Source organism: Cervus canadensis, chromosome 16 (assembly GCF_019320065.1).
Source record: "Cervus canadensis isolate Bull #8, Minnesota chromosome 16, ASM1932006v1, whole genome shotgun sequence".
In the NCBI taxonomy this organism is placed as follows: domain Eukaryota; kingdom Metazoa; phylum Chordata; class Mammalia; order Artiodactyla; family Cervidae; genus Cervus; species Cervus canadensis.
Genome location: NC_057401.1, coordinates 28,160,236 through 28,185,397, shown reverse-complemented (window position 1 = coordinate 28,185,397; position 25,162 = coordinate 28,160,236). Strand labels below are relative to the sequence as shown.

Below are 25,162 nucleotides of genomic sequence, written 5' to 3'. Positions count from 1 at the left end.
GATCCCGTGGAGTGCAGCACGCCAGGCTTCCCTGTCTTTAGGCAGATTTATTTTATTTAATCCTCAACTCTTTGAGGTAGGTGTGCTCACGATTCTACTTCATCTAAAAGGAGACTGTAACATAGAAAGGTTAAGACCAATGCCCAAGAAAACATGGTTCGTAAGTGACAGAGCTGGGCAAGGAAACCAGAAGATCTGATCATAGAGTGCCTACAGACTAGGAAGCAGCAGCATCTGTGTCACGTGAGTGAGTGCTGGGAATGAAGTCTCCTGGGTCTCACCCACTTGTTGCACTGGTGCCGGCTTTTACTCTGATGTCTGGGGGGCTGTTACATGCATGTTTGAGAAAGAAAGGCCTTTGCTTTTGACCAGCGCCCTACTCCCGTGATTCTCTGCTCTACCTGTATATTTATCTCATTGCTGGATTGATAAGAATTACTGATTTTCCAGCTGCACCCTAACAGCTAAATGAGAATAACCAGACAAGGGTCCAGATTTTGGTACTTTATAATCAGATTTTTGTCAGGGGATTCTTATGTGCAGCCAGATTGAGAACTTTTTCATGATCTTTCCTCTTCTGAGAGGGTGTTGTGAGGATCAAAGGGCACTGATGTACGGCAAGCGCTTAGTCCCTCTAGAACCTCGATAAGCACTCTCTCTTCTTGCTATTGTCTCTGGTTTGCATTACAAGACATTCTTTGGAAAAATAACAATTAGCATCAATTGTAGGTTGATGAAAAGGGGGAAAATTAGTGATTTTTTAAATGACATCAATAAAATAATACCTTTGTAAATACGGTAACTGAAAAGTAAATCAATTTGCCATATCACTAAATAAAGTATCACATCTAAACTAACAAGGAATATCTTTGAATAGAAATGTGGTGTTATAATTTACTTGGCTGCTGGAAAGGCAATCATTTTAAATGAATGCCAATATGAACAGTTACTTTTCTTTTTACAGAATTGTCCTAATTTCCCAAAGAACAAAGACTTCTATATTAGTCGAAAATATAAATTCTTACTTAGCATAGTCACTTTAACTAGAGTGTATGCATTTATAAGCAATGAGCCCAAAACTGAGAAGGATATTTTTTGTGGTCATGTGAATAGTCAACATTTCATAATCTGAGTATCTGGGCCCTTGTGGAAAAATATTAACTTTTAATGCACTGCTGGAATTTTGTGAAGATTAAAAATGCAAATATTGGTGCTTACTTGCAATTTTATTGCCTGCATTATGGAATGAAAATAACTTCTGAAAATTTTTCTTATAAAAATTAATTGTAGTAAATTATATGAGATGCTCTATCAGAGTAACAGAAAGTCTCTATTGAAATACCTTGATTTTGATGCTTTTCTAAATATGGTTAGTTGGCTTAGGAAAAAACTCATATGTTCAGAAATCAGTCTCTGATTCTACCATGAACACTCACGTACCACAAAGAGGGAAGTTATTTTCAAATTAAGTAAAGATGCTTTCAGGAATACTCACGTCTTTCATGGGCACTGTCTCCTGGACACTCCATTCTGTTACAGCCTCTAAGTTATCAATATGATTTTTAATATGTGTGTTGTGTCTAGTGTGCATGTGTGCTCAGTCATGTCTGACTCTTTCCAACCCCATGGACTGTAGCCCTCCCGGCTCCTCTGTCCATGGAACTTCCCTGGCAAGAATACTGGAGTGGGTTGCCATTTCCTTCTCCTGGGGATCTTCCTGACTCAGGGATTGCATTGACAGGTAGATTCTATTACTCATTACTATTGTGCCACCTGGGAAGCCTTGTTGTGTCTAACTAATGGTAATGTACAAATACTACCTTTACTTTTCCTAACCAAATTTCAGATCCTTATGAAGTCTTCTGTCCTACTAATATAGAGGAAAAGAAAGATGTAAAGTGCAGAAGAAAAGCTAACATAACCATAACACCAATCAAAAGTCCTTACCTTTAATAAGAATGAAGCAGTTGAAGTACCTCTTTCTTTACTTTTCAGTGATCCCAACCCCATCTCCTTTGAGTTCATTGATTCCTTCATCCCTCCCTAACTCTCTTCAGCAATATTCATTGTGTACTAGGTACTGTGAATGTAATAGTGAATTAGACATGATCTCTTCATTCATAAAGCTTAGCATCTCTAGAGAAATTTAAATAATAAAAGCTGTACTGTGATGGAGGAACGTCCCAGGGGTACGGGAGAACGTATCCAGGGTGCTCAAACTAATAAGGAGGAGTGGATGGTCATAGGTTTCTACAGGGAAATGATGTCTAAATTGAAATATGAAGGCTAGTAAAATTAAGCTTTTAATCATTAAGCTGGGAAAGGGAGCAGAGAAGGGTCTGGTGGGGGAGGAGAATTTGGGTGTGGAAAAGGAATGCATACCACCTTCTGACATCAGAATGTTCCAGCATATCTTGGAAAGTTAACAACAAGCCAATCTGATCTAATTTTACTATGGCAATTATTCAAATGTTTAAACTAGTGTAACTAGTAAGGCCTTATATATCAATATTTTAATTTGAGAGCAGAAAAAATTTTAAAATAAGTTGATGTTTGCAAAATAAAGCATCTATGTGGGCATTTCTATTAAGGCTTTTTCTGTTTGAGTCTATATTACAAACATTAAAGTTTCTACTGTGACAAGTAAAATGCACAGGTTTTCAAATCTTAATGTAAGAATAAATGTAAAGTAGATCCTTAAGATTTAAAAAAAAAAAAAACTTGTGATAAAATAATTTGTAATGTAGACCCATACTATTGTATTTTTAGTTCTATTTTAATGCCATCTAGAATTTGTAATCATTGTTTTTACCTTTTGGTATCACTGAGGAAATCAGACTGTGTAGCTAGTAAAAACAGAGATGAATAAACAAACCTAGAATACTTAGAAGAGAAAGTTAGTGCCTCAGATCTTTCTAGAAATATGACTACAGCTAATTGCTATTTCTATGCTAGTTAATAAGCAATCAGTAAACCAGCATTTGGGACTTATGACTGCAAATATATACTCAACCACTAGATTAAAAGTGAATTGTAAGTAAAGAAGAAAATAAACAGTACCTATTCTATCTAATCGGTCAATGGCAACCGTCTCAAAGGCTCTTCTCATCATTGGATATTCCTCCAGGACCTCATTGAAATTGTCCACAGAAAGTGAGTAAAGACGACAATATGTATCAGCTCGAACACTGGCAGTGCGCCGTCCCTTGGTCAGCAAGCAAATCTCTATAAAAACAAAGAAGAAAGATATGTTAGGTAATTTTCTTTAAAAGGCCATTAAGACCTACCTCAAAAAAAAGTCTCATGGTTTGAGAAACCAATGATTAGCAACATTTTATATTTTATCAGAAAATCCCTTTTGATAATTAAAAGTACACAATTGATAATACTTAATCTTAAAATATTCTTTTTTTTAAACAATTGAGAAAAGCTGAAACAAATTTATCTCCCCCAGCTCTCATTTCAATTCCCCCAAAATAACAAAAAGTTGCAGAGAAAAGAATAATAAATGTAAAATGGAGTTGAAAACAGGAAGAGACCATGCTCAGATAAAAGTGTTTATGAATTCTGGAAGGCAGAGAGGAGATGGTATGTTATAGACAGAAACCAAGTGCTCAAAGTTTTAGTTGCTCAGTCATGTCTCACCCTTTATAACCCCATGGACTATAGCCCTCCAGGCTCCTCTGTCTATGGAATTCTCCAAGCAAGAATACTTGAGTGGGTTGCCATTCCCTTCTCCAGGGAATCTTCCCAACCCAGGGTTCGAACCTGGGTCTCTTACATTGCAGGCAGATTCTTTACCATCTGAGCCACCAGGGAACTGAGCACCAAATCATTGGCTTAGAAAGTCCTATGATCAAGCAAAGTTGGATCGCAGGGTCAGATGTATGCATTATAGGAATGCTTTAAGTAGTTCATATATTCCAAATAAGATCAATATAAAAATTATGTTCCAAATGCATAGAGGAATTTTTTAATTATGTAATTTCTAAGGAAAATCCTTTGTTGAAATTTTGATTCCCAATATATGGTAAGCAAATATTTGCAAATTTGGATTTTCGTATTAGGTAAAATCAATGATAAAAGTGATGATTTTTTATTTCATTTTCCAAAATTTATTTATTAAAATTCTGTAGATTTTACTTCTTTAAAAAATTTAAAATAATAGAAAAACATTGCTTCAAAATAATGTATTAGAAAAAAAAAAGGAATGGGAGTATTTCTGAAATACACACTCCCAACAAAAGGAAATATAGCAAAATCATTATTGCAAAGGGCCTAAATTCACACTCCTCTGAACTTATTTAAAGAATTTCAGTTCATGTTGATAAACACCATAAGTAAATTACGTGGTAGGCATTATGTCCTTGATGTTAGAATTGGAAACATTAATCAAACAATATCTTCTTTTGTATTAATTATATGCTGGTAATAAAAAGAAAAAAATAATTTCAGTTAAGAATTCATTTAAACTCAATCTGGTAAGAATAATAATATGCAGGCACTGTGGGAGTACTACAGATGTGCATCTGAACCCATCTGGCAATTGAGAAGATTTTAGGAAATGCCACCTAAGCCATCAGTTACACTGTTATTGTTCATACTGGTAGATGTTTCAAATTTAATAAACAATATTGTGGTGTGTGTGGCCAAGGTGTCAAAAGAGGAAGTCACTGAGGTCACCTCCTCCTTCAGGCACACCAAAATTACAACTGCTTACAGAGCAATTATTGATGTGAATGACCAGAAGACTAGCAGGAAAGATCTTCTACAACTGAAAATATAAAGAAGGAATTAGAGCAAGATGGGTAGAAGAGGCAGACACGCTGTGCAGTCAAGTCCCATAACCCTGGGTAGGTGACCCACAAACACGATAATCAAAATGGCAGAGATTCCTTTTAAGGAGAGAGAAGCCTGAACCTGATGGTAGGCTCCCCAGCCTGTGAGTCCTGAAATAGATCCCCAGAAAGTCTAGCTTTAAGGCCAGTGGAACTTGCATTCTGGAGAGTGGGGGTGCTGTGGGAAATAGACTCCAGTCTTTAAGAGTATCTGCAAAACCTCATACCCTCCAACATTGACTGCAAAAGCAGTAATTTGAAGGATCCGGCGTCAAACCTACTAGCTGATCTTTTATCCTGGATTGGCAGGAGGCAACTGGGACATACCCTGAGGACACAGATACTGCTGGCATCCATTTTTGAGAGCTCATAATACCCTAAGGTCACTGGTGCTGGCAAGAGCCATTTTGGAATCCTCCTTATATCTTATCAACACTAGAACCCAGCCCCATCCACTAACTGGTCAGCACTAGCCCTGGGACTCTCTGGCCATGCAGCCAGCCATGCTGGGATCAAAACTAGACAAAGCAGCAGCCAGCAACCTCTATAGTAGCAGGAGTAAAAGGTACACTAGATGATACAGAGGCCTGAATCAGCAAACTGGAAAAAAGAGCAGTAAAACATAACTCAGTCTGAGCAGAAAAAGGAAAAAAAAAAAGTTTGTTTTTTTTTTAAAGTATAGTTTAAGAGACCTTTGGGACATCATTAAGCTTACTAACATTTGCATGATTAGAGTCCCAGAAGGAGAAGAGAGGAAAAGGGGGCAGAGAACACATTTGAAGAAATAATAGCTGAAAAATTCCCTAACTTGGGAAAGGAAATAGACAGTCCAGGTCCAGGAAGCACAGAGAGTTCCAGGGATGATCAACCCAAGGGGGACCACCCTGAGACACATTATAATTAAAAAGGCAAAAATTAAAGAGAGAATATGAAAAGCAGCAAACTAAAAGCAACTAGTTACATACAAGGGAACTCCCATAAGATCATCAGCTGAGTTTTCAGCAAAACCTTTGCAGGGCAGAAGGGAGTAGCACAATATATATAAAGTGATGAAAGGAAGAAACCTACAACCAAGAATACTCTATCCAGCAAAGTTATCATTCAAATTAGAAAGAGACACAGAGATTTCTTCCAACAAGAAAAAGCTGAGAGTTCAGCACCACAAACCAGTTTTACAAGAAATGTTAAAGGGACTTCTCTAAGCAAAAAAGAAAAGGACAGAAAGATAAATACAAAAGCTATGAAAGAAAAAAATCTCATTCGTAAAGGCAAATATACAATAAAGATAGTAGATCAACCAAATATAAATCTAGTAGAAATGTTAAAAGAATTCTGCATTTAGAAATAACATAGTGTTGTAGGTTAATTGTACTTCAATTATTTTAAAAAAATATGTAGACATGGAAGAAATGCATCAACACGCTAATGGTAGTTATTTCTGGAGGATGGGGCTTCTAGGTGATTGTTCTTTTTTTACATCATGCTTTTATGTAGTTCTATTTGCTTGCAATGAACATTCCTTACTTGTAAAATTAGAAAGAAATAAATGTGATTAAATTGAAAAAAATAATATTGTGAACTGTTCACATTTGTGTGCATGTTTGTGTGTGTGTACCTTTGGTGTGTGTAGGAAAACAAATCTCTATTGGTCATTGTTTAAGTGTAAAGTATATTATTATACCATGGAATCTAGGCTTTTCTAATCTAAAAAATGTAATAAAAAGTATTTTAAACCCTATCTTAAAATTAAGCTCCTGTGTCACCATAGTGCTAGTGTTGTATACAACATATGATTGCTAAATTATGTCAAACAAACTGATGAGAAATATTTTTATTGCTAAGTATTGCTTTCCAATCTGTATTAAGTTGTCATATAGAATGATTATAAGCCTCATGGAAAATAACTCAATGACACATAACGAAGACCTTAAAGTGTATCCATACTCTAACTAGAAATTTCACTTGACAATCTAGCCTAAGGAAATAGTCTGTAATCAGAACACTGATATGGTGATATACATTATGAATTTATGAATGCCTCTGAAAATATGGAATTGCCTTAAATAAACCAAGAATCAGAATCAACAATGTAGTAGTTATTAAAAGTAAAGCTCTTAAGGTCTCTGTTAATAATAGAATGGTCTTGAAAGCTGGAATGAGAAAATCAGGATACAACATTGTAATTATAGCATGATAAAAATGATCACATATAGTGCAAGTAATAAAATCTACAATATGCACTGCTCTAGTTGGAAAATATTTCTTTATGTAGATATACTGTTTATATTTTTTCTTTTTTTGACTTTCCTTTATCTAAATTGGTTCTTTTTATTTTTTTTATTGAAGGATAGTTGCTTTACATAATTTTGTTTTCTGTCAAATCTCAACATGAATCAGCCATAGGTATACATATATCCCCTCCCTTTTGAAACACCCTCCCTCCCCATCCCATGAAATAACATTTATTTTTTAAATGTTACTTAAAAATTAATATCTAAGTGCACAGAATGGAAAAAGAAAACAAGATAGGAAGGAATAAAAACAAACCTAATAATGGTGAATTACTAGTGTGGGAGATTTCCTCATTTTTACCTTTCATTATTTTTAATGTATTTTTATTTTGGCACTTACATTTTTAATTTACAAATGCTTTTCATTTTCCTATGTCTGTGGCTTTTTCATTATATCTTCCTCTTTTGTTGGGGATGTAATACCATCTTATCTTCCAGTAGTTGTTAAGAGTTCTAGTTGGTTTTTTTTTTCCATTTATTTTTATTAGTTGGAGGCTAATTACTTTACAATACTGTCCATACATTGACATGAATCAGCCATGGATTTATATGTATTCCCCATCCCGATCCCCCTTCCCACCTCCCTCTCACCCGATCCCTCTGGGTCTTCCCAGTGCACCAGCCCCGAGTTCTAGTTTTAAACAATGGACATATGCTACAATATGGATGAACCTCAGAATATTTCACAAACATAATGAAAGAAGCAAGACATGACAGTCCACATAGTACATGCTACCACTGATATAAATAGCAAATCTATAGGGACATATAACAGATTAATCCTGGAGAAGGAAAGGTCACCACACGCCAGTATTCTTGCCTGGAGAATTCCATGGGCAGAGGAGCCTGGAGGGCTATAGTACATGGGTCGCAATAGTCGGACATGACTTGGTGACTAAATCAACAGATTAGTGGTTGCTTGGGGAAGTGGGTGGAAAAGGAGATTAACAGTAAGTGGGAAGGAAGAACCTTATGGGGATGATAAAAACTTGAACCTGTTTGGTTTGCATAGTGTTGGCTTCATAATTTGGGGAATTTCTAAAAAGATTGAATTGTTTACTATAAATGACTGAATTATATATGTAAAACATGTTGCAATAACAATGTAAAAGAAAAAAATCCAAAAAGTTTTAAAATATATTTTATCTTTGTTATATTTTATATTTAATTTCTGTTCGGTTTTCTGAATTCTTTCTTCTTACTCTAGAATCATTATTTCTGTCTCTGTGTTTAGATTTTCCCCTTATAATATATTGAATGCTTTTTTCAAGGAACCTATTGATGTCCATTTCTACTTGAGGATGAAAACTCCAGTGATGTGGCAGAATATGTGAATTTGGAGTTTTTCTTTAGGGGTGAAGTTTATTCTTACATTTCCCTAAATGCTACAATGAGGAAGGTTGTACTCCAAGGTTATCAATATCTCTCTTACTTGTTCTAGGTGTCTGCTTTGTTCAATTGCTTTAGAGAAGAACCACTGGCTTTTTTCTCCACTCAGGAAAACAAATGCTTGGTTACAGGCTGTTTTGCAATGTGGAGGGAGGGACAAAGAGTCTGTTGTAATGTACATAGGCCTTCCATAAATCACTGTTGTCCGCTTCACTTTTCAGGTGGCCCTCTGTTTCTTGGTAGCAGCTTTTCTAGTGTTCTGCCAGGAGCTTTGCTCTCTCTTTGGTCACAGCTCTGAGCTTATATATTCCAAGCTCCCTCTACTTTTCCTTCAAGTTTCATCAGTAACCACCAGCATAATTAGAAAGAAAAAAAATGTCCCCAACATCAGAAATTTATTTCTTCACAGTTCTGGAGGCTGGAGGTCCCAAAATAGGGTGACTGTATAGCTGAGTTCTGGTGAGAGCGCTCTTCCTGGCTTGCAGATGGCCACGTTCATATTGTGTCCTCACATGGCAGAGAGGGGAGAGTTCCCATCTTTTCCTTGATGAATATGCTCATCAATCCCACCAGGAAGACACCATGCCTATCACTGCAACAAATACTCAATGTGCTCAGTCATGTCTGACTCTTTGTGACCTCATGAACTGCAGCCCGCCAGGCTCCTCTGTCCATGGGATTTCCCACACAAGAATACTGGAGTGGGTTGCCATTTCCTTTTCCAGGGGATCTTCCTGACCCAGGGATCAAAACTCATGTCTCTGACATCTCCTGCATTGGCAGGCAGATTCTTTTCCACTGCACCACCTGAGAAGCCCCCTATCACCTCATCTAACTCTCATTATTTAAGTTTCCACTTCCAAATTCCATCTCATTGCAGGGTAGGGGTTCAACTTAACTGAATTTGGATTTCGTTGGACGCATGGACACTGAGTTCATAACACCATTTCTCTTGTCCTGAAATACAATTTATATCCTTATTGTTCTTTAAAAAAAAAAACCAAATCCAGCTTTATTGAGGTATAATTGATATGCAAAAAAACTGCACATATTTAATGCATACGGTGTGATGAGTTTGGACACTTACATGTACCTCTGAAAACTTCAGCATATCCTCTCACTTCCAAGTTTTCTTAATTGCATGTTACAGAATACCTGAATTATACTGGTTTACCAATGAAATATCTTAGTTATATTACAAAGCAAAAATCTGGGAGTAGGTGGGGCTAGTGCTAAGTTAGCATCTCAGTGATGCCAACGCACTGTGCTGATATGACTTTATTTTTTTGGTTGACTTCTCATGATCACAGGCTGAAAGCAGCAGCTATAAGAATCTACATCTTCACATAAATGGCGTCCATACAGGGAGAGACTTCCTTCCCACATTTGTTTCTTTTAATTGTGAAGGTAAAACTTCACAATACTCTTTTGCTGCTTTTAATTTTGTTTTGAGAAAGGGAAGATATAAAGATATGGTAACAAGTAAGAAATGGATTTTTATTTACTTTTTTGTATGATGAAAAATTATTTGAACACTTTTTACAATGAGTATGTGTTTCTATATTTTGTGTTTTAAAAAATACATATAAAGATTAGAAAAAATATAGCTACTCAATACTTATACTCATTTTGGGGATATGGTAAAAATAGTTTTACTTCAGCAGAGATATAAATGTATTCATGATTTCTCTAAATTATTCTCTAATGATTGTTGGCCTCTATCATCTGGAGTTTTCATATAATGAATGTACAATATATGTAGCTAAATGAAGCAAAAGGACATGCATTACATGGTAAAGGTGCCCATTACTTACTGATGAATCAGATAAATACTGCCTTTGGTAAGAAAAGAAATCTTAATGGAGGATGCTTTTTAAATAAAAATGAATACATGTGTTATTATTAGACCTTACTGTTTTTATGACATTGTTCACAGTCTTTTTTCCCTGATTGCTCAAGTTGGTAAAGAATCTGCCTGAAATGCAGGAGACCCCAGTTTGATTCCTGGATTGGGAAGACCCCCTGGAGAAGAAATAGGCTTCCTACTCCAGTATTCTTAAGCTTCCCTTGTGGCTCAGCTGGTAAAGAATCTGCCTGCAATGTGTGAGACCTGGGTTCGATCCCTGTGTTGGGAAGATCCCCAGGAGAAGGGAAAGGGTACTCACTCCAATATTCTGGCCTGGAGAACTGCATGGACTACAGTCCATGGGGCCACAAAGAGTTGGACATGACTGAGTGACTTTCACTTTCACTTTTCAATCTCTTTTAACCCTAAAATTCCTATATTGCTATCTCAGTAAAACTTCAGAGATGTTATTGTCCAGCAAATCTTACCTCTTTAGTTCAGTCAGTTCAGTTCAGTCGCTCAGTCATGTCTGACTCATTGAGACCCCATGAACCACAGCACACCAGGCCTCCCTGTCCATCACCAACTCTCAGCGTTTACTCAAACTCATGTCCATAGAGTTGGTGATGCCATCCAACCATCTCATCCTCTGTCAACCCCTTCTTCTCCCACCTTCAATCTTTCCCAGCATCAGGGTCTTTTCAAATGAGTCAGTTCTCCTCATCAGGTGGCCAAAGTATTGGAGTTTCAGCTTCAACATCAGTCATTCCAATGAATATTCAGGACTGATCTCCTTTAGGATGGACTGGCTGGATCTCCTTGCAGTCCAAAGGACTCTCAAGAGTCTTCTCCAACACCACAGTTCAAAAGCATCAATTCTTCAGTGCTCAGCTTTCTTTATAGTCCAACTCTCACATCCATACATGACCACTGGAAAAACCAAAGTTTGGACTAGACAGACCTTTGTTGGCAAAGTAATGTCTCTGCTTTTTAATATGCTGTCTAGGTTGGTCATAACTTTTCTTCCAAGGAGCAAGTGTCTTTTAATTTCATGGCTGCAGTCACCATCTGCAGTGATTTGGAAGCCCCCCAAAATAAAGTCTGACACTGTTTCCACTGTCTCCCCATCTATTTGCCATGAAGTGATGGGACCAGATGCCATGACCTTAGTTTTCTGAATGTTGAATTGTAAGCCAACTTTTTCACTCTCCTCTTTGACTTTCATCAAGAAGCTTTTTAGTTCCTCTTCAATTTCTGCCATAAGGATGGTGTCATCTGCATATCTGAGGTTATTGATATTTCTCCCAGCAATCTGGATTCCAGCTTGTGCTTCATCCAGCCCAGCGTTTCTCATGATATACTCTGCATATAAGTTAAATAAGCAGGGTGTCAATATACAGCCTTGATGTACTCCTTTCCCGATTTGGAACCAGTCTGTTGTTCCATGTCCAGTTCTAACTGTTGCTTCTTGACCTGCATACAGATTTCTCAGGAGGCAGGTCAGGTGGCCTGGTATTCCCATCTCTTTCAGAATTTTCCACAGTTTATTGTAATCCACACAGTCAAAAGCTTTGGCATAGTCAGTAAAGCAGAAATAGATGTTTTTCTGAAACTCTCTTGCTTCTTCGATGACCTAAAGGATGTTGGCAATTTGATTGCTGGTTCCTCTCACTTCTTAATTAAATTTTATTGAAAATAAATGCAATTATGTAATTCTTTATCTTTTGTAATTTTTGAATCAAAACTAATTTTTCAGTTTGGTCGATTTCTTGCCAACTAATGAAGTAGAGTGCTTTCTTGGTGATTATCTGCAGCAGTGATGGTCACCTGCTGATTCAGCTATATGCATGCATGCTCAGTCATATTCATGTCCAACTCTTTGTGGATCCATGGATAGCTCACCAGGCTTCTCTGTCCATGAGATTTTCCAGGGAAGAATACAGGAGTGGGTTGCCATTTTCTCTGATAGGGATCTTCCTGACCCAGGATTTGAGCCTGCATCTCCTGCACTGAAAGTGGATTCTTTACCATGGAGCCACCAGGCAAGCCCCAGTTCAGCTATATACATGCATTCAATTTCTTAGGTTATTTCAGAGTTTGTTTTTTTTTTTTTTTGATGTAGTATAAAGAGTATTGGCCTGGGGGTTAGGAGTCCTGTGTTACTCTTTCAAACTGACTGATCTCGGGTGTGAAGATTTGAACAAATACTTATATTCTCTGGACCTTCATCTATTCATCTGTAAAATGTAAAATGCAATTGCATCTCTATAGTTAAATCAACATTTAATCTATAATTTCAGACTTCAGTCATATTTTATATCTAAAGTTCCATTGGTTTTTATATCTTTAGTTCCTCCATGGTATCTGGTAGGTGCTTAATGTTTGCTGAATTGAATCACTGAACCAACATACAACATGTTCTACAAAATGGATTTCAATCACCCATGGAAAAACTAAGGGCTAAAGATAGATTTATAGTAGCAAAGTCCTTTCAGAAGTTATCTAATGAGATGTGTTCATTCCCAGCATAAAACTCCTTTGCCATTCTCTCTCAGCATCTCAATAATTTCTTAGTGAGAAACAGAACAAATTAGAGTATATTCATGAGGTATATTCTAGAAATAGTCACTGGTTAGTGTGGGAAAAAAAACAATTTAAATAGTTCTTTTTGTGTTTAATGCCTCCAAACACTTTGTTTCATGAACTGAAATAAACAATGCCACACATTTAGCAATGAGAAAAATTAAACTTGGTCTTAAAAGTCTTAGATTTCATGAACTGAATTTCCAGGTTCCATATGAATGGAGTAGGTCTTTTTTTTTTTAAATTATTTTTCTCTTGATTTTAAGTTATTTTGGGTATCCACTTAATAAGTGAAGATGGTCCTGTTTAGATCCTTTGCCACTGAGCTACCAGGTAAGCAACATGATATATCTTTGGGGATTTTGTGCAGTGTGTATAATGGAGAAAGTATCTAGAAGGTTTGATAATGTTTTCTTCAATGTAGATATGGTCCTACTCACCAAGTGGAAAATTAACTTGCTTTTGTGTTCAGATTACTACACAAGGAAAATAAAACAAAATGGAATTGAAAAATGAAATAAAATTGAACTCCAAAAGAATAAGCGGAGTGTAGCTTACAGATGTAACCTTTTAAAACAGATTTTCTAGCATATTTTCTAGATCCTGTTGCTTGATTCAATCTTTCTGCTTATTTTCCTTGTTTGTTTACTCTCTGAGAACTCAGCTAGGAATTTCCTAGAAGTGTAATCACTGCTTTTAAAATTTCAGTGCAAACTTACTTGGAAATACATCCTTTCATCAGGATACACATTTCTAAATGATAATTAAGTGCACAAGTAATGGAAACTTGGAATATTAATTTTAATTCTGCATGATTTTCCTGTTTTTCTTTACAAAATAAGTTATTTTCTTCACAGGTTAAGTTATTTCACTTATCTAAGAGAAAAACTAGGGCTTCCCTGGTGGCTCAGTTGGTAATGAATCCGTCTGCAATGCAGGAGACCTGGGTTTGATCCCTGGGTTGGGTAGATCCCCTGGAGGAGGGCAAGGCAACCCACTCCAGTATTCCTGCCTGGAGAATCCCGTGGACAGAGGAGCCTGGCGGGCTACAGTCCATGGGCTCACAAAGAGTCAGACACGACAGCGACTAAGCACAGCAAAAGGGAAACTGAGAGTAATGCAACCATTACAGGAGTGTCAGAAATCTGTTTCCCATTTCAGGATCATAAGAAGTGTGTCCAGGCATATTAAATCTGGCCTCCCACACTACACACACACACACATGCCTGCTAAGCCACTTCAGTCCCTTCCAACTCTTTGCAACCCTATGAACTGTAGCCCACCAGACTTCTTTGTCCATGGAGTTCTCCAGGCAGGAAGACTGGAGTGGGCTGCCATGCCCTCCTCCAAGGGATCTTCCTGACCCAACGATCAAACTCATGTCTCTTAAGTCTCCTATATTGCCAGGTGAGTTCTTTACCACTAGCGCCACCTGGGAAGCCTGTGTGTGTGTGTGTGTGTGTGTGTGTGTGTGTGTGTGTGTGTTATTCACTCAGTCGTGTCCGACTCTTTACAACCCCATGGACTATAGCCCCCCAAGCTCCTCTGTTCATGGGATTCTACAGGCAAGAATACTGGAGTGGGTTGCCATTCACTTCTCCAGGGGATTGTCTCAACCCAGAGATTGAAACTGGATCTCCTGAACTGCAGGCAGATTCTTTACCCTCTGAGACATATACCACATATATACATATGCATACTTTCAATGAGCTTCCCTGGTGGCTTAGATGGTAAAGAATCCACCTGCAATGCAGGAGACCTGGATTCAATCCCTGGGTTGGGAAGATCCCCTGGAGGAGGGCAAGGCAACCCACTCCAGTATTCTTGCCTGGAGAATCCCCATGGACAGAGGAGCCTGGTGAGTATAGTCCATGGGGTCACAGAGAGTCGGACATGACTAAGTGACTAAGCACAGCACAGCACACCTACTTTCAATAATCTTTAGGGTATATATCAACCACCCAGTGCTCTTTTTGCAGACATTAGTTAACCCTGATTATAAACATTTCAGTCCACCTGACATTATTATCACCTATATAAACAGTCATTTTATAAGGTAAGTCAAATGGCCTCAAATATTTTGCAATTCAGCACTATTTCTCTGATCTCTAAAACAGAACTTGACAACACTGTAAATAGAGTTAATTAGGAACTCATGACGGAAATTTCTAAGTCAATTAAAATTTTTCACCTGAGTTTCTAGAATTTATGGGAAAACCTGTACTTGGTTGATTATATTAACCTTATATTAACCTTTTATTAACCTAAGCAAGAGCTGCTTCCTTCTTTTGCACCCAATATGAGGAAATAAAAGTAATTATGTTGTGTCTTAAAATACTAAGTTCCTAGAATTTACTTTGGTTTCTAATCCAGTGTCTCATAATAATGTGTGAGAGGAAATATCACTTCTTTGTTTACTATTTGTGTTTATAATCTTTCCATATTCATACCAGAGAATTAGTAAATTGGCATAGGATACGGTAACATCTGGCTTAAATCAATTTGTATATAAAGCATGGTGATAGAAGCACTTTAAGTGTCAAATGGATCTGAATATAAGGAGCTAAAGAAATTTAGAGTAGGATAAAACAAGGGTGTTCAATCCCTGGGTTGGGAAGATCCTCTAGAGAAAATGGAGTATTTTTGCCTGGGAAATTCTGGGACAGAGGAGCCTGGAGGGCTATAGTCCATGGGGTCACAAAGAACCAGACAAGACTGAGCATGCATGCATGTGAAAACATAAAATAGATGTAAATTTTGTGGTATTTAATGTATTTTGAAAAATTTTACTTTTTATAATTTTCTGAAACAGAGACTAGATATAATGTATTTTGATATACAGATTGTATTATATGTAGATAGATTTTACAGCATGAAAAATATACTAAGCAACCGAACAACCAATTTTGCTTTTTTCTAAAGATCTGATTATTTCAATCCCGAAGACACAGTCATACTTGCACAGTTAATAGTGTCCTCTACTGCTGCTTATTCTGTTATTTAGTCATTTAAAGTTATTGCCTTGTAATATGAGCTCTCCCCATATGTTTGGTCAATTTATTTCTTTTAAAAACTAGGAATAGGGTGATCACCTGGGGCTGTGAGTATTGACTCCAGTAGTGACACCGCAGACAAGTTATGCCTTGGCAAAATTGTTATGAGGTTTACCTAAAACAATGTCTATAAAGTGCCTGGTACAAGCTTAGTACAGTATGGACCCTCTCACAACATGAGTTCCCTTCCTTTTTCTTTTAGGTTGCTTCTCCTATCTCTGAATTTTTTCCTGTGATTTTGTTTCTAAGTGCTAGAACCAGGAAGAAGTGATGCTTCATATATTCAATAACCTTCTAAATTGGTGAAAGATAATGACCATCTCCCACACCCACCAAACTGTTTATGAAGCAATTTGTTCACAATCTAATCATCCCAATTCTTTAGATTTGTCTCAAATAAGATGGCTTCATATGGATGGATATCTTTTTCTTAATTACCCAGGGAGAATTCACCTTTTTGCCTCCAAACAGTTTTGATTCTCTTGCAACATAGCCTCTACAGCACATTATTGCCCTTATTTGTTTATGTGATATTTCTCGATGCTAAACTATGAGGTATTTAAAGAAAAGTACACCAATCTAATTTGCAATGTCAAGCCCTTACCACATAATATCACACAATAGTCTAAGTCATGCAATATAACCTGGTTCACGAAATGAGGAATGAAAGAGTCAACTGATAAGGAGCAGAAAGACTTAGACCAGGGTGGAAGCATTCTTCATAAAACAAGGTGCTCACATTTGAACACAACATCCCAAAGAGCCAGACTTTTTTGACGAGCATTGATGCTATTCACCAGATGCTACATTGCTCTTCTCTTTTATCTGGTTCCTATTGATTTCAAATACTTGAGAACATTATTGTTTTATTCTGTTGGATACATAGAAGTTTCTATTAAGGTTTATAGTTTTCACTCCTTAACCCCTCTTCCCTTCCCCTTCCTTAGGATCAGTTCAGTTCAGTCACTCAGTTGTGTCTGACTCTTTGTGACCTATGCCAGCATGCCAGGCCTCCCTATCCATGGCCAACTCCCAGAGTTTGCTCAAACTCCTGTCCAAGGAGTTGGTGATGCCATCCAACCATCTCATCCTCTGTTGTCCCCTTCTCCTCCTAACATCAATCTTTACCAGCATCAGGGTCTTTCTAAATGAGTAAGTTCTTCGCATCAGGTGGCCAAAGTTGTGGAGTTTCAGCTTCAGCATCAGTCCTTCCAATGAATATTCAGGACTGATTTCCTTTAAGATTGACTGGTTGGATCTCCTTGCAGTCCAAGGGACTCTCAAGTCTTCTCCAACACCACAGTTCAAAAGCATCAATTCTTTGGCACTGAGATTTCTTTATAGTTCAACTCTCACGTCCATATTTAAGTACTGCAAAAACTGTAGCCTTGACTAGATGGACCTTTGTTGGCAAAGTAATGTCTCTGCTTTTTAATATGCTGTCTAGGTTGGTCATAACTTTTCTCCCAAGGAGTAAGTGTCAAATAATTTCATGGCTGCAATCACCATCTGCAGTGATTTTGGAGCCCCCAAAAATAAAGTCTGTCACTGTTTCCTTTGTTTTCTCATCTATTTTCCATGAAGTGACGGGACCAGATGCCATGACCTTAGTTTTCTGAATGTTGAGTTTTAAGCCAACTTTTTCACTCTCCTCTTTCACTTTCATCAAGAGGCTCTTAAGTTCTCTTTCTCCCATAACATTGGTGTCATTTGCATATCTGAGGTTATTGATATTTCTCCCAGCAATCTTCATTCCAGCTTGTGCTTCATCCAGCCCAGGGTTTCTCATGATGCACTCTGCATATAAGTTAAATAAGCAGGGTGACAATATACAGCCTTGACATACTCCTTTCCCGATTTGGAACCAGTCTGTTGTTCCATGTCTAGTTCTAACTGTTGCTTCCTGACCTGCATACAGATTTCTCAGGAGGCAGGTAAGGTGGTCTGGTATTTCCATCTCTTTAAGAATTTTCCAGTTTGTTGTGATCCACGCAGTGAAAAGCTTTGCTGTAGTCAATAAAGCAGAAGTAGATGTTTTTCTGGAACTCTTTTTCTTTTTTGATGATCCTATGGATGTTGGCAATTTGATCTCTGGTTCCTCTGCCTTTTCTAAAACCAGCTTGAACATCTGGAAGTTCACAGTTCATGTACTGTTGAAGCCTGGCTTGGAGAATTTTGAGCATTACTTTGCTAACGTGTGAGATGAGTGCAATTGTGCGGTAGTTTGAGCATTCTATGGCATTGCCTTTCTTTGGGATTGGAATGAAAACTGACCTTTTCCAGTCCTATGGCCACTGCTGAGTTTTCCAAATTTGCCGGCATATTGAGTGTAGCACTTTTACAGTGTCATTTTTCAGGATTTGAAATAGTTCAACTGGAATTCCATCACCTCCACTAGCTTTGTTCGTAGTGATGCTTCCTAAGGCCCACTTGACTTCTCCTTCTAGGATGTCTGACTCTAGGTGAGTGATTACACCATCGTGATTATCTGGGTCATGAAGATCTTTTCTGTATGGTTCTTCTGTGTATTCTTGCCACTTCTTCTTAATATCTCTGCTTCTGTTAGGTCCATATCATTTCTGTCCTTTATAGAGCCCATCTGTGCATGAAATATTCCCTTGGTATCTCTAATTTTCTTGACGGGATCTCTAGTCTTTCCCATTCTATTGTTTTCCTCTATTTCTTTGCACTGAGGCAGGCTTTCTTATCTCTCCTTGCTTGCTATTCTTTGGAACTCTGCATTCAAATGGGTATGTTTCCTTTTCCCCTTTGCTTTTCGCTTCTCTTCTTTTTACAGCTATTTGTAAGGCCTCCTCAGACAGCCATTTTGCTTTTTTGAATTTCTTTTTCTTAGGGATGGTCTTGATCCCTGTCTCCTGTATAATGTTACAAACCTCCATCCATAGTTCATCAGGCATTCTGTCTGTCAGATCTAATCTCTTGAATCTACTTGTCACTTCCACTGTATAATTGTAAGGGATTTGATTTAGGTCATACCTGAATGGTCTAGTGGTTTTCCCTACTTTTTTCAATTTAAGTCTGAATTTGGCAATAAGGAGTTCATGATCTGAGCCACAGTCAGCTTCAGGTCTTGTTTTTGCTGACTGTATAGTGCTTCTTCATCTTTGGCACAAAGAATATAATCAATCTGATTTTGGTATTGACCATCTGGTGATGTCCATGTGTAGAGTCTTCTCTTGTGTTGTTGGAAGAGGGTGTTTGCTATGACCAGTGCGTTCACTTGGCAAAACTCTATTATCCTTTGCCCTGCTTCATTCTGTACTCCAAGGCCAAATCTGTCTGCTACTCCAGGTGTTTCTTGGCTTCCTACTTTTGCATTCCAGTCCCCTATAATGAAAAGGACATCTTTTTTGGGTGTTAGTCTTAGAAGGTCTTGTAGGTCTTCATAGAACCATTAAACTTCAGCTTCTTCAGCATTACTGGTCGGGGCATAGACTTGGATTACCTAAAAATATCTGTCTTTTCATTGTGACTTCTTCAATTGCCTAATGTCTGCATAATTTTAGCTCTACACGATACTATTTATAAACTGATATATACTATACATTTATACCACTTGTCACTGGCAAGTTAAAATACTTTCTGAAGTATTGCAATGATTTTCAGTACATCTACTGGGTAGATAAGAAACCATCACTGGTATTCCTGTGGTAGCTCACATGATATACAGAAGATTAAAAGGAATGTGTTTTGTGATTGGAACAAAAATCACATAAAAATATCAAAGCTAAGAAGAGTAAGGCCACAGTTTTCCTGCTTCTATTCATCCTTAAAAATCTACCGACCACTCCAAATCTTTCCTTTTGATTTTAAATCTACTAGCACTCAACTCTTTAAAAGTTAATCAAACACCTTGAATTATAAATGCCTTTAAAAAGCAGCCAGCTTTTTAAAAATTCATCAAATGATTTCTGCTCTTAAATATCTCAATTGTAATTTTTTTGAAGTAATATCTTGACAGCTCTGTTTTCCTATGTGGTTTAACAGAAAATGGGGGGGAAAAGTACAGCAGAAATAATAGTTTAAATAGAAAATATATTCACTAGATAATTATGAGGTGAGTCTACTAAAGCAAAAAAATGCTTAACCCCCAAAATTTCCCCTGGTTCTCTGTCTTCCTCACCTTTTCACACAACACACATATACATGTGCATGATAAAAAAGAGACATGATAAATACACATTTTCCTGGCTTATTGAATGTAGAAATCCAAGATCACTGATTCAGAATGAATTCTTTAGTGCAATGTTTCCAACTGACTCAGACTGGATTCTGTAGTGCAATGTTTCCCACATTTTAATATGCATAAAAATCACTTTATGCATGCTAGTGTCTTGCTAAAAAGCATGTTAGGATATAATATGTCTAGAGTGGGGCCAGAGACCCACCACATTTCTAAAATGTCTTAGGTAATGGCAATGATGGACTTTTTTTTGGAAATTAATTCTTGAAGCAGTCAAATTTGCATATAAAATAGGGTTTTTTGTTTTAAGATAAGTTGGGGAAAAGTGGCAAAAAGAAAAGGAATTTCAGGGATAGAATAAATTCAGGTCAATGAATGATTTTCTTGTACCAGCACAGTGGTGGAAACTTTAGGAACTATAAAAGAAATGAAGGACACTGATCCTGACTCAAAGGTTTTATAATTAGTTAGAAATTCAAGTACAGTATGTAACAACAGCTTGAGAATAATCCCAAAGCTAAATCATCTGCTGATTTATAAAAATCTAAAAAGTTCAGTTTGTACAGCTTTGGTGGCATTGAAGGTCTTAGGCAGGCTCCAGAAGAAGTATAGGAATTACAGTGCTTAGGCCATGAGGATGGAGAGGACAGGGAAAAGGGAATGGGAGGGGAAACAAAGGACACTGGAATGAAATAATCATGAGAACAGGTTCAGAGAAGAATTTATAAGGAGATTTTCTTGGAATTGAAAAAATAGCAGTTTCATAGGATTATAGGATTTTGATTGGGCATAGAGAATATTCCTCCTTAAATAAGAAGATTGGTCTTAATCCACAGTGGGATTGCAATGCTTTTAAGGAAGAAATTTGCTTATAAAATATTGTCTTGGAAAAGGAGATTATATAGAATAGTATGGGGAGAACTAACTCTCTAGATATCATGCCAAATTTTGGAAAGGCATTCAACCCCTTTTTCTCTTGAAGGCAAATTTATTCTTTTAAATTTTCTGGTTTATGACACAAGAATATAGATTTAGGTTTGTCTTACAAAATGAACAAAGGAGATTCTTACCAGTTAAAATAAAGAGTTGAAAAGAAGTTTTGACAATAATCAGGGGTATGAGATGATGGGAATCTGCATGAAATGAAGCTACAGAACCAAGAAATGATCTCTTCTGAGAAGCCCTATGAAATGAAGCTTCAAAAGAACTTGAAAGGTGATGAGGCACCCACAATTTTGAATGTAGATGTAAAGGAAAACCACAGAAGGGCAACTGTCCTCTAAGTGAACATAAGATGAAGGTTGTTTTGGAAAAAAAAATCAAGCAAAACTTTGGCATCTAGAGAAAACTTTCTGACATTAAACCTACTAGTAACTCATTTCTATCAAATTGGTTAGAAGCAGTATTTGTCAGGTATGACCTAAATCAATTCCCTTATGATTATACAGTGGAAGTGACAAACAGATTCAAAGGATTAGATCTGATAGAATGCTTGAACAATTATGGATGGAGGTTCATAACACTGTACAGGAGGTGGTGATCAAAACCACCTCTCCAAAAAAGAAATTCAAAAAGGCAAAATGGTTTCCTGAAGAGGTCTTACAAATAACTGAGAAAAGAAGAGAAGCGAAAGGCAAAGGAGAAAAGAGAGGACATATATCTGAATGCAGAGTTCCAAAGAATAGCACAGAGAGATAAGAAAGCCTTCCTCAGTGATCAATGCAAAGAAATAGAGGAAAAGAGTAGAATAGGAAAGACAAGAGATCTCTCTAAGAAAATTAGAGATACCAACGGAACATTGCATGCAAAGATAGGAACGATTATGGAATTATGGAAATGATATGGATCTAACAGAAGATATTAAGAGAAGGTAGTAAGTTCTTCTGTCTTAATGACCTCATAACCATGATAGTGTGATCACTCACCTAGAGCCAGACATCCTGCAGTGTGAAGTCAGGTGGGACTTAGAAAGCAATACTATGAGCAAAGTTGGTGGAGGTGATAGTGTTCCAGCTGAGCTATTTCAACACCTAAAAGATTATGCTATTAAAGTACTGCACTCAATATGCCAGTAAATTTGGAAAACTGGGCAATGGCCACAGGACTGGTAAAGGTCAGTTTTCATTCCAATCCCATAAGGGCAATGCTAAAGAATATTAACTACCACACAACTACATTCATTTCACATGCTAGCAAGGTAATGATCAACATCCTACAAGCTAGGCTTCAACAGTACATAAACCAAGAACTTCCAGATGTACACGCTGGATTTAGAAATGGCAGAGGAACCACATATCAAATTGCCAACATCCACTGGATCATAGAAAAAGCAAAAAAATTCCAGAAAAACATTTACTTTTGCTTCATTGACTACACTAAAGCCTTTGACTATGTGGATCACAACAAATTGTGGAAAATTCTTAAAAAGATGGGAGTAGGGAGCACCTTTCTTAAGAAACCTGTTTGCAGGTCAAGAAGCAATAGTTATAACTTGACATGGAACAATGGACTGGTTCAAAACTGGGAAAGGAGCACGTCAAGGCTTTATATTGTTACCCTTCTTATTTAGCTTGTATGCAGAGTACATCATGCAAAATGCTGGGCTGAATAAAGCTTAAGCTAGTATCAAGACTGCTGAGAGAAATATCAATAAACTCAGATATGCAGATGGCATCATCCTAATGGCTGGAAGTGAAGAGGAATTAAAGAGCCTCTTGATGCAGGTGAAAGAGGAAGAGTAAACACACTGGTTTAAAGCTCAACATTCAAAAAAAACTAAGATCATGGCATCAGTCCCATCATTTCATAGCAAATACATGGGGAAAAAATGAAAACAGTGAGAGACTTTATTTTCTTGGGCTCAAAAATTACTATGGAAGGTGACTGCAGCCATGAAGTTAAAAGATGCTTGCTCCTTCGAAGAAACGCTATGACAAACCTAGACAGAGTAGTAAAAAAGGAGAGACATCACTTTGCCAAAAAGGTCTGTATAGTCAGAGCTGTGCTTTTTCCAGGAGTCATGTACAGATATGAGAGCTGGACCATAGAAAAGGCTCAGTGCCGAAGAACTAATGCTTTCAAACTGTGGTACTGTAGAGGACTCTTGAGAGTCCCTTGGAATGCAAGGAGATCAAAACAGTCAATATTCAGGAAATCAACCCTGAATATTCATTGGAAGGACTGATGCTAAAGCTGAAGCACCAATACTTAGGCCATATAATGTGAAGAGTTGACTCATTGGAAAAGACCCTGATGCTGGGAAAGATTGAAGTCAGGAGGAAAAGGGGGCGACAGAGGATGAGATGGTTGGATGGCATCATTGACTCACTGGACATGAGTTTGAGCAAGCTCCAGGAGATTGTGAAGGACAGGGAAGCCTTTCATGTTGCAGTCCATGGGATCATAAAGAGTTGGAGACGACTGGGCAACTGAAAAACAACAAAGTATTTATTTGTGTGTGCCAACTGGTAAACTTTTATCCTGACTGAAAATCTATAATAACTGATTCCAAGATTGATGCCTATCTGAAAGATGGTAATCTGTAATCCGGTTCGAAGCCGACAGGATGGCCTGGCTGGAAAGCTCTTCCTGGTGGGAATGCTTTATATTGGATTGTGACTAACAGGCTTGATTATGTCTTCCTATGAGGAGACTGACAGTAACGAATGAACAGCTAGAAAAGTCCGAGAGTGCATAAATTACGGGACTGGTGTATCCCTACAGTGGTGCTTTGACCACTGGAATCACTGTTTCTTGACGGGTGTTCCCACTTGCCATCAAGTTGACTTCTGACTATCTGGAGGTAGTTTGCTGTTCTTCCTTTCTTCATGTGCTCACTTACAATAGACTCTGTCACCTCAGGTGACCTGAGCTTGACTTTGAGCCATTCAGCTCAAAAGCGCCTGACTCATATACACACGTCCATCTGTGACCTCTTTCTAGATGTGCACAGCCATCCATTTTGCTAAAAGCGTCTCCCTTTTCTTTTCTTTCCCTCTCTTGAGAGGCTACAGTGAATTCTGCAAGTCCAGTACATGAGTACCATGGAGAGGTCCTGAAGTGAGTTGAAAACTTATATCCTATTTGTGTGGAGTTTTCATTTCCTACTTCTGCATAATCCGAAGTATCAGTACACAAGTCAGCCGGAAAGCTCTTTGTGTGCAAGATAATAGCAAAAATTTATTAGGCAAAAATGCAATCCTACTAATATCTCCTCACCAAAAAGAAAACAAAATATATATAAAAACAAAAACTTAGGTACATTAAAAATTAATCCTAACAGAACTAAATATCTGTTTATCTTTTAACCAACCTAAGAAACATTACTCTATGTGACAATAAATGAGCAAATTTAAGGTAATAATTATAATCATAAAAATGACACAAGTTTTGAATTTAAAATTTTGTGTGTAGGCTCAAGTATGTATTATAGATGATAAAATATAACATACATCTAATCTAAATCTAATTAGTTGGTCTAGTTAGCAGTATGTATTACTTGATATACTTGATAGAGCTAAAATGCATTAAAGTGATAATAGCAGGAAGTAAAATATAATTTATTGAATGATTTTACCTGTACTGTCTTATTTAGAATGATTTAAATTTGAAAGAAAAGCTAGTTTTAAAATGAGAGGTTGTATCTGGAGTCTTACAGGCAAATCCAACCATAATATTTTGTTTGCTAGTGAGCTAGGAATAGTTTTCACATTCTTAAAAGTTTATAAAACAATATATGACAGAGACCACATGTGGCCCACAAAGCCTTAAATATTTACTATTTGGCTCTTCACAGGAAAAGTAACCCCTAATTGTCAACCCCTAATTTAAATATATATTTTTCCTATTCCTTTAAATAGATAGCTTTTCTTATATCTTTGCATGTGTGCATGCTTGGTCGTTCACTCATGTCTAACTCTTTGTGACCCCATGGACTGTAGCCTGCCAGGCTCCTCTAT

At 37.3% G+C, this 25,162-nt stretch overlaps 1 protein-coding gene across 1 annotated transcript in view; it reads right to left on the bottom strand.

Moving 5' to 3' along the window:
• The window catches only part of HCN1 (hyperpolarization activated cyclic nucleotide gated potassium channel 1), a 446,804-nt gene that overhangs the window by 4,740 nt on the left and 416,902 nt on the right, over window positions 1-25,162 (bottom strand). The window contains exon 7 of the mRNA XM_043489086.1: window positions 3,061-3,225. Within this exon, the coding sequence (XP_043345021.1) occupies window positions 3,061-3,225 (165 nt within the window). The remainder of the gene's footprint in view (window positions 1-3,060; window positions 3,226-25,162) is intronic.